Here is a 21,410-nt window from a genome sequence, read left to right on the forward strand (position 1 = left end):
AGCTGGTAAACCTCACACAGGTAGGGGCTGCACATCTTGCCTGTCAGGTGAGGGGCCTTGAGGGGGAATCAGAGAAGTAAAGGACTGTGGGAGGTGGAGACCTTTTCTGGCATACAGGATCCATATAATAGAAGAATGTGCAGCTAAGGACAGGAGAAGGCCTAAGGGAACTAACTGTAAGATGCTGTCTTGAGTATATGACAAGGTAGAAAATATGACCACTGGAATGCCTTAAATCTCAGCAGTTGCTCAATGCATGTTCAACAATCAAGGTGGCTCATGGGAAAATCAAGTCAGCTGATTAGCAACAGAACTTTGGGGAAATTAGAAGGCAGAAAATGACCTGTGACACACTCTCTTCTTGAAATTGATTTTTAAGCATAATAAGCTACAACCCCAGTGAACTTAGCTTTGGCTGGTTTCCAGTGCTATTTGCAGTATTTTCTTTTGGTGTGGGGTTGGAGGAGGTTTTCTAAGTGTCAAGACTTGATATCTCCTCAGACACATTTTGTGCGTGACACGTTTCCAAGGAACAATACAAAAGCTTTTTGCCTTTGCTTTAATAAGGCTTTAAGAAGAACTTTGCTATAAGGAAAGTTGGCAGTTTTGTTAGAATTTCAGAAGGGGTAAGTGAAATTGGAAGTCATTTTCCAGATGAAAACCTGCTGGAGTGGGGCTTGCAGGGTAAATGACTTTTTAAAGTGTTCAAGACTATTAAGCACCGATTTAGGACTTCACTCAGTCAAAATCCTTGTCTAGATTGGAGTCCTTACCTGTTTGGTGGGAGTACCTGATTAAAATATACAAATACTTGGTGGCTTTTAGTGCTGATTCCTTTAAAGGGAACTCTGAGTGACTCATGACTATTTTGTGGGTTAATGCTTAGTGTTAATAAACTGAAGGCAGCTGGGGTACAAAATTCAGGGGAGTTCCATTGGGCTCACTTGGGGCATCTTAGCCTGATCACTTCAGGTCACCTCCCAGGGTCTCAGTTTGCACAAAAAGAGGAGACTGGGCCAGGTTGTAGTGGCACTGGACTATTGCTTCTTCTGTGACTGTCTTGTAGTCATTGCTAATGACTTAGGATGCACATTCTCACACCCACGTGCATCCTCTGAATCCTTCTCACTCATCCCCAGGCCTGTAGGCAACCACTTCTAATCAATTGCTATTATTATGGAATGTGAATTAAAACTCATTTTCCATCCTGACCAGATGATTTGTATGGTCCTTTTGAACTTATAACATTTCCTGAAATTCCCAAATCCTGGTCAGCCATCTCTGAAAAGCAATTTATAAGCATGGTTTCAGTAGTGATGAGTAGTAAGTGGAGGAACTGAGGCAAATCCATGGTTGTAGGCAAAGAAGAAAGGAAGCCCCAGGGCATGATGGTGTGAGTTACACTTATCATTCTGCACATGAAGGACACCGTGTGGTTTTAACCAGCTAAAGCTGTTTATAGCTGCCCCTAGTGTTCCCTTCAGGCTCTCAGAAGTAGCTTTTAGGTACTTCTCATTTCTGGTCCCATGTCCCAGTTTAAGGACATTTTGAGTTTCTCTGGGCAAGGATAGACAGGCTCTTGTTTTTTCCTCCCACCAAGGATTTGCAAAAATTATATTGCATGAACTGTACTCATAGAAAACTGGCACTGGAAGAGGACAGAAACATACTTTGTCCATTGCCTTGTGAAATGTTAACACTGAGTTATTTATTTAACCGGGAATCCTACGTGTGAGGTCTTGCCAATGAAGTGTGGAGCATTTGTGTTAACGTTTACATTCCATAGTTCCCGATCCTTTGGCCATGACCTTGTCCTGCCTAAGCGAGAGGCACAGCCACGACGACCCTGATGTTAACACATCTCCACAGATAGAGTGATTCTCAGTAATCATGTTCTTCCCATGTGTGGCTATGTTTCCAGCTATTCTTTTACATCCTCCCCTCAGCATTGGGGTGTGGATGGGATAAAGTACAAAATGCTGAAGCTTTTTCTCTAGTTCTTTTTTGTATGCCACTTTCCCTGCCAGATTGGCTGTACCAGGGTTGCTGGTTTTTCTAACACCTCACCCCTGGCCACCCCCTGCCAAGGCACCTGCCCACGTTGTGAGTCTGTGACCCTCATTCGCTGGAGCTGGAACAGGTGTCCTAGCAGTGAGGGATGTGCCTTCTCAGACAGGGCTGCACACCCCTGCCCCGTTGTCCCATTTGGATCCAGATATCTTTTGCCATCCTGTAAATAAGGATTAGCCCAGGTTGTATCCTCCTGTAGCCTCCACACACCTTGTCTTTCCCTGTCAGCCCAAAGCTGGAGTTTGGATTCCTCTCATTGTTTGATTTCTGAACCCCTCAGTCTGGGCAGCTCCTGAATGCCTCCATTATCCAGACCTGCTGCCAGAACCTGGGAGTCTGTTCTCAGGGCCTGGCGCTCTGTCCCTAGGAATCCAAGGGATAACTGAATAGCCCCTGGCCTCTGCTGAGCATCTTCTCACAAGGCTTTGTGAGCTGCAAAGCACACAGATGGAGAGGTCTGGCACGGTGCTCCTTGTCCGCCAAATCAGCTACATTCTCAGCCCATGTGTTTACTGAGAACTGAGGCTTTATAGAGCTCCTCACCCCCAAAAGAATTTTGACACAAAGGGATGAAAATCAACAACATCCCACATTCCAGTGAAAGCTGAGGAGTCAGCATTAAATCTCTTTGTACATACATCTATGAAACACACACACACACACACACACAGAGTGTACTTTCATTCTAGACCTCTTTTACAATTTCACTTTTCAATTTTTGTTTTGGTTATCTCCTAATCTATGCGCAATGCTAGTCTGATTGATATTTCTTAAGTGTAGATAATACTTCCCAACTTTGAAGGCTTATACATTTCTCCTTAGGATAATACTTTCCTCAGTCACAATGACTGAATGCGAAGGACTGGCATGTAAATATGGCAGCCAGAGACTTGAATTTAAGTTCAAATTAGTCCCTTTGATCTAAACATTTTATGGTATTTGATTGAATGAGATTGGTACTCAAAAGTATGCATATACATGTTACTCAAAGAGCAATTTGCTTCTTGATGGGTTCTGATATTGTATCAGAAACTAACCTGTTTTTAAAATTGCCTGTTCCCTCCATACTATTAAAGCATAGTCCTATTAAAGCTTTTCTTTTGGACTGCATATTACTAACACTTATTTTCTCCTTTTTAATTTATTTTAGGAAAGCATGCCTCAGACGCCTCCCTTTTCAGCAATGTTTGACAGCAGTGGTTACAACCGAAACCTGTATCAGTCTGCAGAGGACAGCTGTGGAGGGTTGTATTACCATGACAACAATCTCCTCTCTGGATCTCTGGAAGCACTCATCCAGCACTTAGTACCTAATGTGGATTACTATCCTGATGTGGGTATCCCTGCACTCTGAACACACCCTTGGTTTATAATGTAGCAGAAATTATAATATGGTAATCAGGGACCCTAGATAATACTGAATTATATCTGGGATGCTAAGACTTTTCCAGTAAGAAACTGCATATGATTATTGGCTGTTTTGAGATCAAAGTGAGCCTGGGTATGATTCAGATTACAGGTGTCGTCTACATACCAGTTTATTTTCAGGGTTGGTACTGCATTGTAGGCAGTCAGAGACCATCTAAATGAAGTGTTTGTAGGCTTGCTTCCAGCATGTGCCTTGGCCCTTAAGTAGACATGCCAGAGAACATTGGATGCTCTTGGAATATTTAATGCCTTCTTGTTTCCAAGACCATCACTATGCTGGGAAAAGTAAAGTTAGAGAAATGTCATAGCAGAGAAAAAGTGTTACATTCAGGTTGCAGTTCTTTGTGATTGGACATCAGATGACGTGTTTGCTTATGTTTTACCTTGATAACAGACATTTGTATAGATCATAATTTCCAATCGAGACAATTCATTTACATTTGCTTAGACCTTACAGCAATTCCAAAAGGCTAGAGAAGAGAAAACAAATTCATAATTTGCCCGTAGTCTCACTCCTGGTATCAGCAATCAAACCCAGCTTTTCTAATTCTGGAGCAAGTGATGTTTTTTCCCTTCCTTTGTGCCAAAGCTGCCCTGTCAGCCAATAGCCAGTTGTTAATAATGATTTCATGAAAGTATCTAGACAGTAGATTCATATGTTTTTATAAATATAATAATGACCTTGGTGTGCAAAGGATAGTTTGTGGTTGTCACTGTAATTCAGCATAATGTTTCATACTGAGTTATCTCCGTGTGTGTGTGACTTGTTACATAGCGTTTTCAAATATGTTGCCACACAGGGAAGAACTTGTAAGCAAAAGTAAAAGGAGACCCTTGTTCAGCCCTGTAAGTGTTTATGAGCTACTAAAGGCGCCTAAAGGGGCGAAAAAATCCTATGGAATTTTTCTTTGCCTTGTGAGTCTGAAACTGTTCTAACAAATAAGAACTACTTCATGCTTGCCTTCTTGGGAAACAATGTGTTAAACAAAGTATATAGTGTGCTGCTGTATTTTATCAAATTGCTTAGCCTTTAAGCAAGTAAACAGAGTACTTGAAAGCCTGCCTGTGACTGTTGTGACACAGCACCCAAACATGTCAGTGTGCTGCCCTGGACACCCTAGAGAACGCTCGAGCTGCTGTGGATTGGGTGTTTCTTTGGTTTCCATTGAGTTACCATAATATTTGGACACAGAACATGATTCTGTATGGGTGGCATAGTTCAGTTAGATTTATCTCTCTGGGTTGAATTCCATTCTTTTTTACTGGGGTGAGTTATGTGTCCTGGTGTTCTGGCTCCCAAAGGATGGGTGTGAGTATGTGCTGTGAATAATTTCAGTAGCTAAACTTATCCTGTACTTCTATTATTTTTAGTATGGTTTAAAGGAAAAGGTACATGAGAAGGTAAAGCAGAACTTTGCCTTGTGTTGTTTCAGTGCTAGTAAGAATCACTTTTGAAACTGTGGCATATTAACATTGATTGAGAACTTAATGAACTATGATGTATAATATGTAGGAAAGATACTAGTTTCAGAGAAAATGTAACCATGATTTTTTTTTCCTTTTGTCACAGAGAACATACATATTTACCTTTCTACTCAGTTCTCGGTTATTTATGCATCCGTATGAGCTCATGGCCAAAGTTTGCCACTTATGTGTTGAGCACCAGAGACTAAGTGATCCTAACAGCGATAAGGTAATGATATGTTTTGATCTTTACATTCTTTTCTATTAGGTTTGGTGACTGTGGCTTGGAGTAAGTGAAGTTTTCCTTATATAACACTAGCTTATCCCTAGGCTGAGGTGCGTGTATGGTGTCATGGCTATGCAAAGGGAATTGGGAATGGCATGAAGAGTACAGTACAGATCTAATGCCATGGAAGACTCCTAAGTCCTACCTTAAGTTGGTGGCACTTGGCATTGACTTGGGGGAGGTGGACTAGAGGTTATTCTTCAGCACCAACAACTTAGCACTAGAAGTTTATCAGTGACACTGTCATTATTTTTTTGATGTAGTCTTTGATGATTGACATCACTGAATTAGATTTTGCTTTTCTCCCTAGAGCCAGATCAGAAAAATTGCACCCAAAATCCTTCAACTCCTGACAGAATGGACAGAAACATTTCCTTATGATTTTCGGGATGAAAGAATGATGAGAAACTTAAAAGATCTGACTCACCGAATAACCAGTGGTGAGGAGGTGGGTAACCTGACTTCAGCACAGCTGATTGTATCTCTAGGATGAGCCTTGGTGGGAAAAGGATATGAATTAGGCATCAGAATTTCCACTGTTTCCTGTTAAATGGGATGATTATACAATCCCACTTCAAAGGAAATGATCTAGAGTTTATGTGATTAATTTTGGGGTATGTTCATTTCATGTCAATTCATGCACAGGATTCATGTTGTAAGTGTGAGAGTTTTTTTTCCTTTATTTTATTTTATTTTAAATTAAATTTATAGGAATAACATTGGTTAATAATATTATATAAATTTCAAGGTCACAACTTTATAATCATCACTTGTTTATTCCATTGTGTACTTACCCCCCCAAGTTTCCTTCTGTCACCATATATTTGACCCCTCTTTACCCTACACCCCCTTGAAAATGTGTTCTTTAAAAATTTCTACTAAATTTATTGGAGTAACAGTCAATCACATGATATAAATTTCAGGTGTACAATATTATAATACATCTGTGTACTCAATTGTGTGTTTGCCATTCAATGTCTATTTCTTTCTGTTTCCCTATTCTTGACGCCGTTTATCCTCTTTGTCCTCTCCCTGGCCCCTTCCCCTCTGATAACCACCATTCTGTTGTCTGCATCTATGAGTTTGTTCATTTGTTGTTTTTTGTTTTATAACCCACACATGTTCTTCCTTAAAAGTCCCTGGGGAAGGAAGGGCACCAGGAGGACGCAAAGGATAAGAGGAGAGTGGGAATGCTACCAGTGGACAGGCACGCTCCAGGGACTCGTGGTCTGGATGAACACAGCCCATGCAGTGTAGGAAGCTCTCCTGCTTCATTGTTATAAAGATGGCACATGCATGAACCTGCCAAGCGGGGGGTCAGAAACAAAGTATGATACTTTTTCCCAAGGTTCTTTATGGAATTTGGAGATTAAGCAGTAGCTTTCAAGCTAGGCTGACTAAATCCTGGTTTTTGTCTGGGTTTATTATTTGCTGGTTTCTATAATTTATCGAAGTATTTTTTTTCCTTCCTTTCTTCAACTGTTCTAGTTTAGTCTCAGTTGGGCCAGTTCACAGGAAAAAGGAGATCATGTTCCAAAGTTGGACCAGAGTTAATGGGGCAAGAACACTTCTCTTTGCAAGTGTTTTTTTTTTTTTTTAAAGATTTTATTTATTTATTTTTAGAGAGGGGGGAAGGGAGGGAGACAGAGAGGGAGAGAAACATTGATTGGTTGCCTCTCGCTGGATCTCAGCCAGGAACCTGCAGGCCGGTGCTCAATCCACTGAACCACACCAGCCAAGGCTGTAAGTGTGTTTGAATTTGACTTGACTTATACCTTCCTTTCTTCCAAAAAGTTTGTCATAGTGTTAGATATTAAGTATCTTGTTAGTAGATACAAACACTAACAGATATAAAATAACATGACTATATTAACAGATAATAAGGATATTAGTAAATGATGAAGAGAAATAGTTTGTACCATGGAAATGAGAAAACAGATAGGCAAATGTTGAGAACCTGTCCACTAGGACAGGGCTGCTGTGATTTGAATGTAAGCTCCAGATCAAAGGGAAATAAAGTTGGTTATATAATTTTCACTGTCAGGAGAGAGAAAGCATTCTAATTTTTCAGGGCATTAAATTAAATGCAATTTTCAAAAACTTTTGTATGAGAGACTTTGTACAGGGACCATACAATGAGATGAAGCAAACTGCTCTGCACGGTGTTTATAACAAATACTCCTTTATAAACAAACAAACAAATAAATGGAGGCCGTAAGATTAATGCATAAATTAGTGAAGGTGATTCTTTGTGAGAGAAGACAAAGAGAAAAAGGTCCTAGTCTTCTGGTGCCGGAAGCTGATCCAAGGCTAGCACTTACAATAGGTGCAGATGGAAATTAAGTCTCTTAGATAATCTTTCATAAGTATCACTTCCCTCAGGTGAGCCTTTGATAAGTGCTAACTGGCTATGACAAATTTAAGGTTATCCTCTTTGAAGCAGGCCTGGAGGGCTGGTATTCTGTGTTGAGGCTTGTTGGGCAAAGGTGCCTTTGTAGTTTCTCTTGCTGGTGAGCTCCTGGGAAGAAGTTACTTAGGCACAGATACAACACTTTCACATGGAGAAAGATAGGCAAAACATTTGGCAGTTGTAGTGAAGTCTTGTTTCATTCGTTTTACAATACATTTTCCATTTACTGATAAGATTCCTTGAGAGCTCGTTCTTTCAGTGGTGCGCTGTGAGGATCCTGTAACAAGACACCGTATCCATTCTGTCTACTTCTCCTGAATACATTTTAATACCATTTCCCCCAACTTAAAAAAACTCAGAATAAAATCTCATAAGATTAGCACTTGAAAAATTTGCACTTGCTTTCCTGCATTGTGTTCTCATGGAAATAGAATTAACCCTTTTACTGTTTCCTTATGGCATTATATTGAATCCCGTGCTGAAGACACCCATTATTTCTGTAAGGATGAAGAAGGGGTTTCCCGAGTCATTTAGCAAGTTATGTCCATTACAATTATTCTGCCAGTGTGTGTGTGACGGGTTCTAGCAAGGTATGGATTGGTAAGCCCCGCATTCACAAAGGCAGAATCACCCTTCACTTTTGTAATCAACCATTTTTTAGAGGGCTTGGTTGTTGAGTTGCTTGCCAGGGTCAATGCTGACTCAGCATCTTTATTTCATGACAAGCTCTTCAAAGGATTAGTGGCTTTATAAGAACTTTTTCCTGTGTGGAGGCTGAGCCCTGAGCCTGTTGGGACTTCATTTCAGTTAAGTTGCATTTGGGTTCTGGATGTGGCAGTCAGCCTACCTCCTTGATAAAAGGTAGAAATGCTGACTTGGTCCTTTCCAAGTGGAACACCTTTTTCTAATCAATACAGATAAAAAGTTAGTGTTTTGAAAATGCCAAATGTATGGCTTTTTGTCCTTCTTGTTGTAGGAGAGAAGGAGATAATCTCTATCTGTGTTGGTTAGCTGGATCTGTTTTTAAACTAAGATCACGCTGCCCCAGGGTTGGATGGAACTGTGCAGAAGGCCAAACAGCCTCTGACCTGGCTTCTGACCCGTGTTCCTGGGTTAGTAACAAATCCTTGATAACCCTTGAAGTTTTCAGATGCTCTTGAGTGTGAAAGGAGATGAGAACATCAGTTGAGTCCACCAAGGGAATTGATTAACCTCAGGGTTGAGGGGAGAGCTGTCACCTGCCTGCATCAGGTTGGGTTTTACAGTGAGATGCTCTTCTTTCTATTTCTGTTCAATATTCAAAAGAGGCTCCACACTTGGCCGTTGGTTGATCTGCTGTGCTTTGGCAAGTGTCCAAATTCCTTGCTCCTTCTTCATTTCTATAAATCATAGAGGTGAGTGCCCTGTGTTAATGTCCCTTTAAGCTCTAAAATTGTGTGGTGGGTGCTCTCTACTCAGCTCTCTACTTTGCATGCCACTTACCTGTCATGTGCTAAGTGTCCCTCCTGAGAGAGACCTTCCTGCACCACCCCAATCACAATCACACCCCTCCCTGTTATTGACTTTCAGTGTTTCCTCCTTCATAGCAGTCTGTGTGATTAGTAATCACTTGCTCTTCTTATGGCTTTTTTTCCGTGTTAGACTCCATGCTTTGCCCCCTTTGCTCACCATAGTGTCCTTAACTCCTAGCTCAGTACCTGGCGCTCAGCACTGTTTGAATGAATGAATGAATGAACTATTTGTTTCCTATTCAACTACTGGAATAAGAAAAACAAATTTCTCTTCACTGAAAACTTATTTTCCTCCACGGGAAGAAGCACAGGTTGGGATTGGGACTTGTTGCTTCTTGTCTGCGACTTCACAGACTTTTTTGACAGTTGATGAATCCAGGTGTGCCCCATATATAATTTAGTCATGTTCTTCTGGATCTTCTAGGACAGTTCCATATAATTTGGCTTAATATGTTTTCCCCTTGGGGATTTTCCCAAAATAAAGTGGTTTATTAGGACTTGCCTGCAAGAAATATGAAATGAAACTAATGATTGAATTACATGACAAATGACTGTAGTGGGTATAATGCAGTTTTCTCTTCATTAAGGGGCTGGTCGTTATTTTATTTTTATTTGTCAGGTAATTACTCGGCACTGGCATTTGAAGTTATAAAAAAGAATAGGTACATATTTAGCAATTCATGACTCAGTGAGAAAACATGCTTAACAAGACAAAGCTTGGTTTCTTAAGGAGCAATAGCAGCAGGAAACTTTTAGAAGAGGTAACACACATATATATGTCCTCTCTCTGTCCCTCTGTCTCTCTCTCTCATGCTCGCACGAGCAAACACACACACACACATACACACACACACATTCAGAGGGAGGGAGGGAGGGGGAGAGAGAGAGACAGAGAGAGATTCTGGTTCTTCGTTATTTGAATAGTTTCGCCCCCTGTACTCTATTGTATACATTTTCCCCTTAGGCTTTGCTGATTTTGCCTCCCTAGCCGAATGTACATTTCACTACTACCTCTTCCCTAGAAAGGCATTCTTTAAAGTATAGAGTAAATCTTCTGCCAGGTAGCTAGTAGTAGAACGCTGGTTCTCCCACTTTGCTGCATGTCAGAATCACCTAAGGAGCGTTTATTATGACATCTGAAACAGAAGACTGAAGAAACCATTAAAGTTCATAAATTTCTATTGTAACTCAAGATTATGAAAGTAGAAGAGGCAAGGAAAATAGAAATGAGGGATTTGTTTGTAGTGAGGTATAATTGACATAAAACATCAGTTTCAGGTGTACAACATAATGATTTAATATTTGTCTGTACTATGAAATGATCACAATAAGTCTAGTTAACATCACCATATGTAGTTAATTTTTTTCTTGTGGTAACTCAAGATCTGCTCTCTTAGCAACTTTCAAATATGCAAAACAAGATTATTAATTATAGTCACCCTGCTGCACATTACATCCCTAGGACTTATTTATTTCATAACTGGAAGTTGGTACCTTTTGCCCCTCCTCACCCATTTTGCACTCCCTCCCCCATGTACCCCCATGCAAGATTTGAAGCAGAATTTAATTCAGCCTTGAACTGCTGTGAATTCCAAAGAAAGAGGCATTTTCTTTGTGTGACAAGCATATTACCCAATAGATAACATCTTCAAAAACTGGTCATCTTAATGCCGTGGGCAAGGTAGGTTTTTGAAGGTTCAATTAAACATTTAAGCATTTCATTAGTGATTTTAGGGTAGTCTGTAAATGCAAAGAGAAAAAAAGGTGTATATTCTACTGAGTTTAAAGAACTCAATGGATTATACACCAGATAAGTTGAGAAGAAAAGGAAAAGAAGTCTGTATATGCATTTTTGCCTTGACTCTATGAGAACTGATCATTTCAAGACATAGTTTCCCTTGGCTTAATATGCAGATATCTGTTCATTTGAGTTTTTGTAATATGCACTGGTAACCAAATTGCCTCTGTAAATAATATGGTTCTCATACTTGTAGGTAAGAAGCCATTTAATTTTCAGATAAGTAATCTCAGAAAATGATATTGTGTTAACCTTTTAAAAGGAGCTGATTAGGCAGGGAAGCATAAAGGGGCCTTTCTACATCTGTAAATTCACCGTGACTGTCCCTGTTTGGAGCCATTCACCTAAGGACCATGCTGGCATTGAATCAGCCCATGTGCCTTGTTTTGATGGCCCTCGTGATATACCAAGAGGACAGTTGTTGTTTATTTGGCAATTTGGGGCTAGAAAAGGAAGAATAAAAGACCTTTGTAACTTACATCAAGATAACTGTACCCCAGAGATTGATTGGTTATGGAGTTATTTCTTTGACTTAACAAGTGTTTTAAAAACCAGTATTTGACACTTATTGATAATACATACATTGCTTTTAAAACAATTTCTCTTAAGTGTTGAGGCTGTAGCATAATGCGGAAGTGACCAAGGTGGCAGATGATAGTAGCATTATGGGGAGAATTGTCATGTGGAAGTGTTTGGTTGTGATCTTTATCAATGACTCATGAATACAAAGAAATGAACATGAGTCAAGTGGAGGTCAGGTACCAAAAATGAATATCCACTTCCTTGTGATCAGCCATGTTATGTGTGGAAGTCAGGAAGGTGGTTGAAGGGTGAGTGGGAAGTAATGGTGTATTTCTGTCAGGTAGCCATTCATGCCTTAGACTAACGAGATTGGCAATGTTAGGAATGGGGAAATTACAAAGGCGGCCCAAAAGAAAAAGTGTTAGAAAAAGGGTGCTCTGACTTGGGATCCATGCATTTTAATTCACCAAAATTAAGTCAGTACATTTCTATGCCAGGCCAGAGAACATTTAGTTATATGTGGCTTTTAGTACACTGGATTTCTTCTATAGCTAATCTCAAACATCACCGTAGTGTGTTCTTGACCTACTCTGAATTGTACTCTCAAGAGCAGCTCAATAAAAGAACTAAGTCTTGTAAGTCTGAAAAGACACCTTTTGTGTATGTGTCTCTTTTAAACTTTTAGAGCTTGGCTGAATCCTCCTGTAACTGCCCTGGGTTATGGTGGTTCTCCACCATCAAGGTAAAATCATTCAAGTCCCTAGTCTGTGCATTTGCACAGTGGTGAAATAGATGTGCAGAGCGAAGGTGTAAATCATTGCTTCTTCCTGGCAGACATATAGGAAGAATGTCCAACAGATGATCCAATGTCTGATCCGCAAACTTGCTGCTCTCAGCCAGTATGAGGAAGTCCTGGCAAAAATCAGCTCTACATCTACAGATCGGCTCACAGTGCTCAAGACCAAGCCACAGTCCATACAAAGGGACATCATCACTGTCTGCAGTGACCCTTACACGTTGGCCCAGCAGTTGACTCACATAGAGCTGGTAAGGTTTTTGGCCTGCCCTTTGCAGTCACAGACTTGGTTTGCTGTGGCAACCAGACAGTGTGTTTGTCAGCAGGAATGTCATGGGAGAGGTTAGCACAATCCAAATGGAAAATAATCTGAAATAACTGGAATGGGTTTTGTTTAGACTTTTGAATATGAATGTTTCTGATATTCTAGGAATTCTTTTTAAGATAAATACTAAGCAAGACTGAAAGAGCAAAGAGTTCATTGACCTTCCTCGTCTTCCCCCTCTAATTACTTTCCCGTAACTAGGTCAGCTTTTCACTATCTAGTGTCTTATTGACTTAAGCAGAACATTGCCTCTGCCTAGGGTTAAAGGCTCATTTTACAAGCTGCTTTAAAAAAATGGGGGTAGTGCCAGAAGTCAATAGGCAGTTGAAAGTCCATTTCTTCTCATTAAAAAAAAATACTGTTGACCTGCTGGGTTTGTGTTTCAGGAAAGGCTCAATTACATTGGACCAGAAGAATTTGTTCAGGCATTTGTGCAGAAGGACCCTTTGGACAACAACAAGGTAATCAGTCTACCCAGAGGTTCGCCCTGAAATCAGAAATGGAATTCCTTAGCCTGTGATAGTGGGTGTAAGGAGACAGAAATTAGAACTATTTTATTTTAGGTTTTAAAAGCAGAAAGTTTTTAAAAATTTTATTAGCCATGTCTGATTCATTGCAGTTTTTCCTGAGTCAGGTGTCCAAGTGCCTCTACAATATTCTTACCCTCTCACCAACTTTGAGCCTCATCTTCCTCCTTATTGGGAAGTGTAATGAGCAAGTAGATGCAGGCATTTGCAGAGATGAAATTAGGAGATACAATCATAATGGTTTTAGCAGATTAGGTGAGAAAATAAATACAAGAGGATGCTCTGCTCATGATTCAACAGTAACAGAGGCAGTAAAGACAGGATGCACATCCAGTGTGGTAAGGGTCTTTACTGCTTGGCCTCTTGTTTTAAGGTGAATCCCTCATGAAAGGTTTATTGCTTGAGTGAAGCTCATGTGTAAGGAAAGTGACACTAGGCATGGACTGTAAAGTCAGTGTACACACATAAGACATTTTTCCCCAGTGACCTGCAGAAGCATTTCAAATTATTAGGCAAAAGCTGTATCACCTCCTGATGAAAACTTCCCTTTGGGAGTAGGGGCAACAGCTGTTTTCCGGCCTTAGAACAGTTTCCCTCAGTACAGGAAGTGTAGAGTACGTTTTGCAATCAGTCGAAGGCTAGTGGACTTTTTTGTGTATGCTTCTTTTGGAAGGAAGGAAAGAGGGGTGTAATTAACCTGTTGAAGCTTGGCCTTGAACTCCAAGATGAGCTTAACTCCTTTGGTTTTTGAACAATATGTTATTCACCCTACTAAGGACCATGATGGTGTAGACTTCCATTTATCTACCTCGAAAGAATTTAGTTTCTCGCTACATGATGCTCCAATTTTAGAAAAAATTTTCTAGTCTCTGGCACTCTCAGCTTCTCCTTGCTATGTTAGTAGTGATTGGTATTCACACCCCTTGCATTAGGCAAGGTGGTCTTAGAATGCTCTCTAGCCCTTTCTTTGAACTGTACTCTTAAGCACAGTTCCCACCCAGAGTAATGTAGTTTCCTGGAAGGGAAGGGAGCTGCAATGAAAGCATCAGAGTACATTTCTAGACCTTAGGGGTTTCACTGGACTCTATATTTAAAGAGATTCTGATATTTCTGTAAGGTGAGTCCAGAATGTTAGTGTCTCTGTTTCTCCATCTCTCTCTCTCTCTCTCTTCCTGTAAAGCTTTCCTAATCCAGAAACTGAGAATAAACTGACAAAAACAAGAGTCTAATGCACTCTTCTTTTTCTCCAACTCATCTGCTCACTTTGCTTTCCTTTTTAGAGTTGCTACAGTGAACGGAAGAAAACGCGAAATTTAGAGGCTTATGTGGAATGGTTTAATCGCCTCAGCTACTTGGTTGCTACAGAAATCTGCATGGTGAGGAAACGAATTTTTCTGTCTCCTAGCTCTCTATATTATTTTTCTATAGTTATTTTACATCTGTTGGGCCTACACGTTGGATGACTTCCCTCATTTTTCTTTTTTCTGTGCAGCCTGTAAAGAAGAAGCACCGGGCAAGAATGATTGAGTATTTCATTGATGTTGCTCGAGAGTGTTTTAACATTGGCAACTTTAATTCCTTGATGGCAATAATCTGTGAGTGTTTTCTGGAGGATGCATGTCCTTTATTTTTATAGCTTTTGTGAAATGTATCTATTGAAAATTTGCAAATACTTTTTGTTCATGAGAACGATATTTTTTAATCTTGAATTGTTTCAGAGTGTTCAGAATACCCAAATTGGTACGAGTCTGTACAATCTTTTTGAAGTATACTAGAGTTCATGGAATACATATGATCAGTTTATCTTTCCCTGAATGTTTACCTATAAAAGCTTATTAGTGAGATATTTGTCTAACCTGTGCTCAAAAAGTATTTGAGCAGCTTGTGTATTCATCATTATAGAAATATTTGATCTGAGATTAAATTATATGATCCCATCAGCAAGAAGGTAGCTTGAGAAACTGGAACATTTTCTGTCTGTGCATTTCCTAGTGCTTATCAATACAGACCTTACTTCCCTCAAATACAAATTTTGCTTCTCTTCTGTAGCATGAGGATATAAATGTCAGTGGCCATATGTTTTCCCATGAATCTTATCAATAGGGCATTAGGTAACACTGTGTCCTAGTTTTCCCAAATTATAATTGTAGTCGCCACATTTATTGATAATGACTCATTAAAAAGTATCCTAATTTACAAGATGAATGATATGACTGTACTACACGTTGTATGTACTCAGTAAATATTTGAATATTTACCTGGCTCTCTAGATTCTGGGTCATTTTGAAGCCAGAGAATGCACCAAATTTAATTCAGTAATTTTGATCCTAATAAACATCTCCTGTCACCAGTTTTTTTCTCCATTTCCTTTTCATATCATTTCCCCTTGTCTTTCCCATAAAAATACTGGCCACGTTTCAGCTCTTCATCTGGCTCACTCCATGAAAAGAGTGAACAGAATAATATCTAAGTAGGGGACGTGGAAGGTCCAGAGTCTAGGTAATAGAGGATGAGTTAATTTTAGGTATGCAAGAATTCACTCATGGAATACATTTAGTATTTACTTATTTATTTTTTCTCTTTACCGTTAGGAAAATGTTAAGCCATATCATGGGAGAAAATACTTATAATATGTATAGTTGAAAAAGAACTTGTATCTAGAATCTATAAAGAACCCTACAAATCAATAGTGAGACAAGTAATACAATGAAAAAGAGGGCAACATATTTGAACACTTCACAAAAGATATACTAGTGCATAATAAGTATATGAATAGGTGCTCCACCCACATCATTAGTCATCAGAGAAATACAAATTAAAATCACAGTGAAATACCATTTCACACACTGAAATGACTAAAACTAAAAATGTTGGTTGCACCAAGTATTGGTGAGGATGTGGAGCAAGTGGAACTCTCAGACATTATTGGTGGGAGTGTAAAATGGTACTACAACTTTGCAAAACTGTTTGGCAGTTTTTCATGAAGTTTAACTTACATTTAGCACTTTTTTCAGAGTTAGAATGACTTTTCTTACTTCTCTCTTTCAATTTTCTTTTCCCCTCCCCATTTTAAATGGGTAGCTGGCATGAATATGAGCCCAGTCTCTCGACTAAAGAAAACTTGGGCCAAAGTGAAGACTGCGAAGTTCGACGTTCTTGAGGTACGTGGAGATGATGCTTTGCTGTTAAGTAACATTTTACACCTGAAAAAGGCAGATTTGTCTGTGTGCTTCTGTCTTTTGATCGGATAGTTCTACACAGATGAAAACCTACTGTACAGACCCAGGGAAAAGAAAGGGACTAGAATTGGAGGGCAAGGGGGATATCAGGTTGTAGACTACCCCTTTCAGAGGGAGAGGCATCCATTTTGGGGAGAACTGACTGAAGAAATAGTGACCTGTCAGTCACATCACCTCATATGCCAGGATGGAATGTGGATCTTGGATAGTCTGGAGTTCTACCTCAGTGTGTGCCTCCTAACTTTATTTATTTACAATATCCCAAAGAAGGAGTTCCCCATTCCTCCAAAAATATTCATTCCCCATCTTTTCAACAAATTTAGCTAACCTGTGAAAAAGCCCTTGTCATTTAGTTCTCAGGATAGTAAGACGTACATAAAGGTACTTGTGTTTGAATCAGAGTTATATCATTATTATCTTGGTGTATTGATGCTTTGAATCTGCTATCTTTGGAGATATTAAAAGTATTTTTTTTCCCCTAAGTTTTCTCCCCAGTTGGGATTAACATTGAGTATATTGCATTTTGCTTTATTCATATTGTGTAATAAATTTCTTTTCTTTCTTCTGAGGTAATATGCCTCAATTGTTTCTGAATGATTTGTTACCAACAGCAAAGAGCAAGTTCACTATAAAGTGCTGGATCACTGTATGATGGCTAAGCATATATATTGACCTTTAAATGACACCAGGCAGTGGTTTCTTATGTTGGTGTTTGAGTCTTTGTTATCAGTTTTAAGTCTAATCTCAACAGTTAACATGGAAAAAATTTGGTCTTGGTTTAACATTATTGAAGCTACATCAGCTTGTAGGAATAAACAAAACCTCAGGAAAGAAAATATTTGTGTTCTTATGTGTTTCATGCCTACATGTGTGTATAGGAGAGATAAGTCACATTCTTAATGAGTTCCCAAGTGATTTCAAAATTTTTATGTAGAGTTAAAAATCTGATCTTGTAAACGTTCTGCAGGTGAGAAGTAAATAGTTTATTCTTTCCTCTCTTTTGTCTATAGCATCAGATGGACCCTTCCAGCAATTTCTATAATTACCGAACAGCGCTTCGTGGGGCAGCACAAAGGTCTTTAACTGCTCATAGCAGCAGAGAGAAGGTATGTGTTTAAAGGAGTTTCATTCATGGTGGAGTTGCCATGTGTTGCACTGAAATGCATTGTGAACTGTTACACTGACCTTCTTTTACCTGCTCAGATCTAAGAAAGCTGATATATTGTAGAAATTTTCTTGCTGGCCACATAGGGAAGGAGCATGCTAAAGAAAGTTGTACTGCAGAAAGGGAAAGGGTAACTTGGTATAGAATTTTGCAAATGTATGTTGCTGTGTTATTATTGCATTATTTAAATGATTATTTTGTAATGTGTCTTAGCTGCATTTCAAGAAATAAATTAAGTCATATGTTAAGATGACTAATAGTATTAGAGACTAATTTGATTTAATGGAAAAAAGATGTTTAAGCTCAGCACAAGGTAGCTGACTTAATGTAACCTTTTCTGTTAAAAGAATCAGCTTACCTCCCATGGTCAAGTCATTTATTTTCAGAAAGTAGGTTAGTTGCTATAACATTAGGCCTGCTGTGACTAATTGGGTATGTGGGTGGCAGAAAAGTGTAGGAATGGTATCTGAGAAATTAATAATTCTTACTCTGTTTACCCTGCCCTTAAACAATTTCATACTATCCTGGGTCCACCATGTTCTTGACTCTGAGGGTCCTTTGTAGGCACACTTCAAGGTTGTTTCCTTACAGAGGAAGGATAAGTCGTTTCAACATTTTAAGATCATGTTATATGAGAAATAAACACCTGGTTGTGGTAAAGGGCTGACAAAGGTTACTTGATGAAAGTTATTTTCTGCATAGATTCTTTCCGTCTTTTAACTTAAACTGTATCTTCAACAAATGAAAGAAAATGAAGGTAAAAAATAGTTCAGGGTTTCTCAATCCCTTCCCCTCAAAAAGCCTCAGCTTCAGGGTCTAAAATAAAAACAAACACAAAAATAACCCCCACCTTTTAAAAAGGCTAAACTGGGTGGCAACAGTATCTGAAACAGCAGTTCTGATACCGTTTGAGAGATTCTGTAAATATATTACCTGTCCTTTAAATAAAGAAACAAGGTCAGAGAGGGGATGAAGCAGAATTAACTTTCTATAATTTAGCCCAATGGAGTTTACCAGCTTTTCAATTTAACTTGCTCAAATCCCAGTACTCCTGTGACTAGATTGAGAAGAGATCTCATCAGACATTTTTTAAGCTTTGGAAAGTGAGCACATCCATGGGAGGACCCAGTGCCCTGAAGGATGAGGAGGCTGTCTGCAGCTTCTCACTTACCTCTCTGTGCCGGAGGCTCGGCTCCCTCTGCATGTCTGCTCGGCCCTCAGTGAGAGGCCGGTGGGCCCTGCTCAGTGAGGCAGCCACAGTGTCCTGTCTCTTAGGAGGGAGCTGCAGCAGTGGTCAAAATAGCCTAACGCCGCCCCCAAATTCCCATTTAATATTTGTGGGCCTCTAATAGCTTTTCCTAAGGGAAAAAATACCCAAAGTATTTACCTTTTATAGCATTTAATAAATTCTGTCTGCTTAGTTTTATTTATTTACTTACTTATGTTTTTATTTTTAGAGAAGAGGAAGGGAGGGAGAAAGAGAAGGAAAGAAACATCTATAAAGGAGAGAAATATTGACCAGTAGCCTTCTGCATGTGCCCCGACTAGGGACCTGGGGACCAAGCCTACAACCCAGGCATGTGCCCCAACCAGGATTTGAACCGGCCACCCTTTAGTTTGCAGGATGACACCCAACCAACTGAGCCACACCAGCTGGGGTGGATTTGTTGTTTATTTTTTTAAATCAGTTCTGTGTGAGCATATGAATTGTGCTCTCTAGTTTATAAAACAAATGAAATCACCACCATTAAAAAACTATGCTGTTTCTTTTTCACAATTAGTCTCCAAGTCTGTGACTATAAACATTTTTAGATAAAATCCATCTTTTATTCAAGAGAATTGGGATTCATTTTTCTTTTTTGAAGTGAGGGTAAACTCTCTTTATTCCTAAGTAATTTCCTGTTTTAAAATCTTCCTGGACACATAACTAGAGTAATAGAATCTTTGGTATTCTTTCAGATCTCTAGTTTATGTGGCCAAAGTGGCACATCTAATACTTTATTAGAGAACAAATCAAATCCGTCTTCCACACAGGAGCCTTAAATGGTCTTCAAATAGTACCCCTCCCCCATGGGAACACATGCGTCCAGGTTTTTAACCATTCTTTATACAATTGTGTGGTTTTAAATCTTTTTACCATTCTCCTTTCGGTCATGGAAACTTGTTTGTGCTTATGAGCCTTCATTTCTAGGCGTGGAACTGATAATGCCTTTAATGTGTAGTGGCTGAGCCTCTGAATTAAGAACGTTCTGAGAGGGAATTGGAAGACATTATTATTCGAGAAGTTCTCCATTATTGGCAAGAGTTCCTAGAAACCAGACTCTTGCTCTGTCTTGTTAGTAACCCACATATTCACCTTAGCTCACAGAAATGCAAAGTCCTTAGAACCTCATGATTTTTACTCTGTTAGGTTTTAATAGGGGCTAGAGAGCTGAAGGGAACTATCTGTAAATGAAAAGTTGAAGAAGCCTGTGAGACTTTTCTTGCATATGAGCATAAGGAACAGAGCAGGAAAGCATCTTAAGGAAGATTTCTTATATTTCTGTTTTCTTGGAAGAATGATTCAGTCGGTCGTAGAGCATCTTGCAGGTATCATGCATGCAAAAATCACATACAGTATAGCCCTTGCCACCCAATAAGAGGCACATGACATGATATTTGAATTTATGAAAACTTTAAATATCAGTATGAGAGAGTAAATTTTCAGCACCCCATGACTCTCACAGCCCGGCACTACAGAATAGAGCACAGAAACAGAGGTCTTGCTTAAAAGCTATTACAATGTGTAAACATTGCATCTTGATTATAATATTGCCTCCTTTCCCAGGGGCTGCCTTATGATGATGTATTTTTATAATCTTTTAAGAGCATCAGTAATATATCTGTCCTTTATACGGGGCCCATTGTTTTTTGGGGAGTGCTTCGTTGAAGTCAAACCTGTATTATTTAATTTAATCTTCACCACAACTCAATGAGTTAGTTGCTGCTGTTTCCATTTTAAGGCGAGGACACGAGGCTTTCCTAGGATGCTAGGCTTTACGAGGAGTTATCAAACTTTTTCTCTTAAGGACCAGATCATAAGTATTTTTAGGCTTTGTGGGCTGTACCATGTCTGTTGCAGCTACTCAGCACTGATACAATAGCACGTAGGCAGACACAGACGACATGTGGGTGAGTGAGCATGGCTGTTCCCCAGCAAAGCTGCATGGCCACTGTAACTGGAATTTCATATCATTTTCATGCTCATGAAATATTATTCATTTGGTATTTTTCCAGCCATTTAAGAATATAAACTGTATGACTCTTAGGCTATCCCAAAACAGGTGGTGGGCCGGGCCACAGGCCACAGGCCACAGTTTGCCAACCCCTGGCCCATGCCTCCAGTAAATTGTAGAGCCAGATTTTAAACTGATGTTTGACAGAGTCCAAAGTCCAGCACTTCCCAGTCCCAAGTGGTCTTTCCAAGAAACGAGGTTCAGATGTTGTGTTTTATCATTGGTACCATGTCTGTTTAATTCTAAAATAACAGAAACACTAGCATCATTTGAAGGAGTACGGGTTGGGGGGGCATCTTTAATAATTCAGCTTAAGACACTTCCACCAGAGACAATAGCAAATGATTGAAAGTATGATAATCAAAGGGGCTGTTAGAATCAATATGCACTTGGGATATTTAAAGATCAATGAAACAAAAAATAATCAAAGCTTTTTTTTTTTTTTTTTTTTTTTTTAAATAAGTAACTTTAGGGGAAAATCTGAATTTCTCTCTAGAGGTGGAAAATGATACTTAATATTTTTAAATAGGAGCCAAAACATATATTTTACAGACCTCTCATTTATTTAGTATAGATGTATCTACATGAACCATA

General features: G+C 39.3%; 1 protein-coding gene across 3 annotated transcripts in view; it reads left to right on the forward strand.

The window, feature by feature from the left end:
* Positions 1–21,410, forward strand: part of RASGEF1B (RasGEF domain family member 1B) — a 565,627-nt gene that overhangs the window by 537,169 nt on the left and 7,048 nt on the right. For all 3 annotated transcript variants that reach the window (XM_090266714.1, XM_090266713.1, XM_090266715.1), the window contains 9 exons: positions 3,221–3,403; positions 5,069–5,191; positions 5,559–5,696; positions 12,324–12,536; positions 12,997–13,071; positions 14,418–14,513; positions 14,630–14,732; positions 16,219–16,298; positions 17,387–17,482. In XM_090266714.1, the coding sequence (XP_090122840.1) occupies positions 3,221–3,403; positions 5,069–5,191; positions 5,559–5,696; positions 12,324–12,536; positions 12,997–13,071; positions 14,418–14,513; positions 14,630–14,732; positions 16,219–16,298; positions 17,387–17,482 (1,107 nt within the window). The remainder of the gene's footprint in view (positions 1–3,220; positions 3,404–5,068; positions 5,192–5,558; positions 5,697–12,323; positions 12,537–12,996; positions 13,072–14,417; positions 14,514–14,629; positions 14,733–16,218; positions 16,299–17,386; positions 17,483–21,410) is intronic.

Source organism: Furipterus horrens, unplaced genomic scaffold (assembly GCF_987537825.1).
Source record: "Furipterus horrens unplaced genomic scaffold, mFurHor1.1.pri manual_scaffold_2, whole genome shotgun sequence".
Lineage (NCBI taxonomy): Eukaryota > Metazoa > Chordata > Mammalia > Chiroptera > Furipteridae > Furipterus > Furipterus horrens.